The sequence below is a fragment of the Pituophis catenifer genome, unplaced genomic scaffold, assembly GCF_029215685.1.
Source record: "Pituophis catenifer annectens isolate HBS135680 unplaced genomic scaffold, rPitCat1.0.hap2 SCAF_17, whole genome shotgun sequence".
Classification (NCBI taxonomy): Eukaryota; Metazoa; Chordata; class Lepidosauria; order Squamata; family Colubridae; genus Pituophis; species Pituophis catenifer.
The window spans coordinates 12534480-12539607 of NW_027256897.1; the positions used below are offsets into that span (position 1 = coordinate 12534480).

At 46.3% G+C, this 5128-nt stretch overlaps 1 protein-coding gene across 1 annotated transcript; it reads right to left on the bottom strand.

Moving 5' to 3' along the window:
- Positions 1-3036: 3036 nt before the first annotated feature.
- LOC139325817 (zinc finger protein 23-like) lies at positions 3037-4515 on the bottom strand. Its single transcript, XM_070955831.1, has 2 exons — positions 4460-4515; positions 3037-4340 (listed from the first exon to the last, which is right to left on the bottom strand). The coding sequence occupies exon 2, from the start codon at positions 4324-4326 to the stop codon at positions 3037-3039; it is 1290 nt and encodes a 429-aa protein (XP_070811932.1). The 5' UTR covers positions 4327-4340; positions 4460-4515.
- Positions 4516-5128: the final 613 nt, after the last annotated feature.

Consider the following 5128-nt stretch of genomic DNA (forward strand, 5'->3'; position numbering starts at 1 on the left):
ACTCAGTGGCTATGGGGTTTAGCCAACCTATCCACCATCTGGATTTCAGATTCTAGATTTTCTGTTTATATATTGGCTGTTGCTTCTTTTCTCTTTTGATTCCTGGTGCGTTTATGTGATATGCCACCCAGAAATCACACTGACTGAGTTTGTCAGCAATTATTACAGGTAGTTCTCGAATTCTGACCGGTCGCTTAGTGACAACCCAATTTCAAAGTTACAGCTACTTTAGTGCTACCAATTGTTTCTCCTCCCACTGAGCCAAAGAACTCTGCAGCATTCCACCCTGCCTGCCGGCCTGCATTTTCCAACCCACATCCCTTTAGGCTTTGGGCCTTCTTCCCATCCTGCTGAGTCCCACACCCTCCTCTCCATTTTCATCACTCAACTTTTACTGTAGATCAGGGGTCCCCAGTCCCTGGGCTACGGCCCACCACTGGGCCATGAGCTGTTCGGAATCGGGCTGTGGTAGGTGAGCACACGCACACACATGCATGCATCCTGTGCATCAGCAGCAGCCAAGCACATACACACACTCAATTTGCTGGCCATTCATGTGGAACCATTCCCCCCCCTCCACCAGCCAGTCCACAAAGCCAGGAAGGTTGGGGAATTCTGCTGTAGATCTTCTGGAATCTCCAGAGATGTTGGGGAAGGAGAGAGGTCTTCTGTGTCCCTGCCCCATGTGACTCCATGCCAGAAGTAGGAAACATTTCAGATGGACAATTTTTTGCAGCCGCTTTGAAAATAGTGCACTTCCAGGCAGTGCTGTGCAGCCTGCAGGGATGCCGAGGGTGGAGCGGCCTGCTCTCCTAAATGTTTTTAATATAAGGTAGTCCTTATATAAGGTAGTCCTAGAATTACAAATTTATTTAGTGACTGTTTGAAGTTATAACAGCACTGAACAAGGGATTTATGGCCGTTTTCTCCATTTATGACCATTGCAGCATCCCCGTGGTCACAATAAAAATTTGGATCTTGGCCACTGACTCATACTTATGACCATTGCTGTGTCCAGGGGTGATTTGTTCCCCTTTTGCGACTTTTTAACAAGCAGTCAATGGGGAAGCCAGATTCACTTAACAACCATATTACTAATTTAACAGCTGCAGTGATTCACCTAACATCTGTGGCAAGAACGGTAGCGCGAGTGGGGAGGTGTGCGCGCACAGATGTGCGCATACAGGCCAACCACTCACATAGCCCGGTAGTGGGCCATGGCCCACAGGTTGGGGACCCCTAATCTAGACTCCACATTTTCTGCTATTCCAAGTCTCAGGTGCAATGTTATCTTTGTTTGATCATTTGCTTATAGACACAACAAATGTACTGAATGTATGTTATCATTTATTGCTGTACCTTATAAAGACGACTTGATTCCCCCTTAATAAATGCCGTTTGCTTTGCCCGAGTTATTTGGGGATTCGTATTTTTGGGTGGGCAAATAAGCTCCTTTGCAAAGGTCAAAGTTTCTCTCAAATTCAGGGATCAGGTTATCAGCTCCATGCCAAATTTGCAATGCCCGGGTTTTGGAGGCTACAAATCCATGGGATCACCACCCAGTTGTTCAGAAAGAAATGGAGTTAATTCTTACATCAACCTATTTTTTTATGGGCAAGCCCTCCCAGTTTGCACCTCTCCCCAGTTTGTTCATTTCTCCCCAGGAAGCATGACGCATAGTTCGAGAACCTCTGCCAAAGAGAGGTTTGCATGCTTAATCTGGGGCACCTCAAGGTTTGGGTATTCCTATTTGTTGGCCTCTTAGTCTTCAGCCAGTTTGTCCTTGGCTATGACATACTCTTGTGTATACTATCTGTAGTACATTATGTACGTGCCCTCTAGATAGGGAACTGCAGGACTGTGTAAAATAGCAAAACGCAGGCTTTAGGTGTGCTACCATTGAGCTTTTTATGCTTTTCATACTCAATCCTTTCATAATTGAGATATATAATCATAAAGGACCCCATTACATGTGGCCTTTGTAGAATTTAACCTCCATTCCCCAACAGGTCACCTGCCTCCAATTTACCTCTGCTTCATTCAGTGGGCCCAGTTGTACTTTTCTTATATTCGATGACATTGTTATTATGGTAACAAACCTTAGTTGGCCTTAGAAAGTTCCTTGTAGCTATGTTTTTTTGGTTTTTTTTTTTAAATAAAATCAAAAAAGTATCAATGGAACACTGAGGGAACCCAAATGACAAGTTTAGAATTTTAAAATATCTGGGATGGTCTTGCATACTATTGGCATTTGGAAAACCCATATAGATTTTATTTATTTATTTATTTATTTATTTATTTAATTTATATACCGCCCTATTCCCGAGGGACTCAGGAATATTATATGAAAGAATTAGCAAAGAGCTCTTTCATAGCCAAGTCAAGGAATGTATTTCCCTCAGCACTGAAATGGTTTGAGTTTGTAGCCCACGTATTTTTACAGCCACATTGTTCCGATGATGGATTGAATAAGTTTGTGATGGTATCAGTATATGGAATTGAATACATTGGCACTCATAGGTTTAGGCAGAATTTTTGCAGAATTTTCAAGAGGTGGACAATTTTGTAAGAAAATAATGACCATGCAGCATGTGATTCAAATCAATATTAGGATATTAAACAAAGTTAGGATATTAAACAAACCATGATAAAAAAAATAGTAAAATGGTTCTGTTTCCAAGTTTGCATATCCTTGAAGGTTTGGGCTGATAATACAGTATACATCCACAGGTTGAATGGGCAATATCCACACCTGTGCCTTATTGGATTGTAATTAGGTCTGTGATAAGTACTTAAGCAGGTTCTTAGCACTAGAGAAACTCTTGTGCATGTGATCCAGGGTTGCAGAATTTGCTGGCCACAATCAGTCCATTTATGTTTCTCTCCCATATGGATTTTTAGGTGGTTTTGGAATTGCCATTTGTTCTGAAGGATTTAGCACACACTGTGCACTTAAAAACTTTCTTCTGTGTGTACAGTTTATAATTTTTACTGAAACGTATTTTGACTAAAACTTTTTCCACTCTCCATGAATTTTTAGGGGTTTTCCCCCAGGTGAATTCTTTGATGATTTCTGAGTTTTCTGCTTGTTGTGAAGGATTCTCCACACTCCAGGCATTTACAGGATTTTTCTCCTGTGTGGATTCTTTTATGTCTATAAAGCTGTCCCTTCTGACTGAAGCTCTTTCCACACTCCAGGCATTTATACGGTTTTTCTCCAGTGTGAATCCTTTGATGTCGACGTAAGTGTCCACCCTCAGTAAAGCTCTTTCCGCACTCAAGGCATTTATATGGTTTTTCTCCAGTGTGGATCCTTTGATGATTATGGAGCTGTCCACCCACAGTAAAGCTCTTTCCACACTCCAGACACTTGTATGGTTTTTCTCTTGTGTGGATTCTTTGATGCTTAGAAAGACTTCCGCTCTCACTGAAACTCTTTCCACACTCCAGGCATTTATATGGCTTTTCTCCAGTGTGGATCCTTTGATGGTTATGGAGCTGTCCACCCTCAGTAAAGGTCTTTCCGCACTCCAGGCATTTATAGGGTTTTTCCCCTGTGTGGATTCTTTGATGTGTATAAAAATGTCCACTCAGAGTGAAGCTCTTTCCACACTCCAGGCATTTATATGGCTTTTCTCCTGAATGGAATCTTTGATGTGTATAAAGGTTTCCGACCACATTGAAGCTCTTTCCACATTCCAGGCACTTGTATGGTTTTTCTCCAGTGTGGATCCTTTCATGCCTATAAAGGCTTTCCCTCAAATTGAATCTCTTTCCGCACTCCAGGCATTCGTGTGGTTTGTCTCCGGAATGGATCCTTTGATGTCTATAAAGATTTCCCAAATGACTAAAGCTCTTTCCACACTCAAAGCACTTATGAGGTTTTTCTCCTGAGTGGATTCTTAGATGGCTTTCAAGATGGTCGTTTCTTTTGAAGGATTTTTCACATTCCGGGCATTTAAATGGTTTGTCTCTTGAGTGGATCCTTAGATGGTTTTCCAGATTTTCATTATTTTTGAAGGATTTTTGGCATTCCGGGCACTGATGTTCCTTTGCTTCCTCCTGGATCCTTCGGGGCTTTCGGGGTCTTCCGAAGGAGCCTCCGCCCTCCAGGCCCGTCTCAGGGTCTCCGCCCGTTTCCTCCTCCACACATCGCCCTCCAGGCAGCTGCCTTTCCAGGGATCCCCCTGGGCTCCTCCCTCCTGCAGCCACAGAGCCCCCCGGCCTTTCCCCGCCGTATCCTGGGGAAGCCGCGCCGGGACCGGGCAGGGTTGCTCCGCGGGGCCCGCTCTCCTCCTCCTCCCGGGCGGCGCCTCTTTCCTGCATCTGCCGCGATCCTCCTGCAGGGCAGAAAGAGAAGCGGGTCACGCTGTGTCCCCTTCCCTCAGGGGAGGCCCAGGCCGAAGCCTCCGCCTCTCACGAGCCTTCCGACCAGACCCGAGGCGGATACAGCCTCCACCTCAAAGCGTCCGCTCGCCAGACCAGGCTTCGGGCTTCCTTCTCCGCCCCTCAGACGGCGGCCTACCGCTCTCCGAGCCCGTCCGCAGCCGAAGCAATTAATCGCCTCGGTCGTTTATTTAATCCCGGAAGTGGAGGCGGGACCTCGTTGCGCGCCCTTTCTGAGAAGCTCCTCCTGTTCCTCTTTAGAGACCGCCCCAACGAGGCCTCTGCTAATCGCCGCCGTCCCCGGAACGACCAATCGACGGCGTCCTTCCTCACTCAGCTAGATGGCGCCTGCGCAGTGCCGAGGGCCGTCGTGGTCCCGCGGGGAGGGGCGGCAGGGAGGGGCCCGGGTTCCCTTGAACTTTGGGGTGTGGTCTTCTCTCTCCCTCCCCCCCAATTCCGTCATGCGGAGGTTAAGGGGGTCTTCTGGGGCTGTGACTTTCCCCCTCCCTCCCCATCCGGGGGTCTCTCCCTTGTTGTGGGGGGGGGGCACCCGGGATGAAGAGATGCCTGTCATTATAAGCCTAGTTTTCCAAAATTGTCCTTTTTTTTTCTGGCAGGATGTTCCTTTCCATTTCTCCCCGTTTTTGCCATTTTTTCCTTAACGCTTCCAAACCAACCCCCAGACTCCCTCCAATCTTTATATTTTCTAAGCGTGCCATTTGGGACAATGCAATTTTTCCTT

What these genes read in the sequence shown, in the direction of transcription:
- LOC139325817 (XM_070955831.1), bottom strand. Translation starts at nt 4,326, where the DNA reads ATGCAGGAAAGAGGCGCCGCCCGGGAGGAGGAGGAGAGCGGGCCCCGC.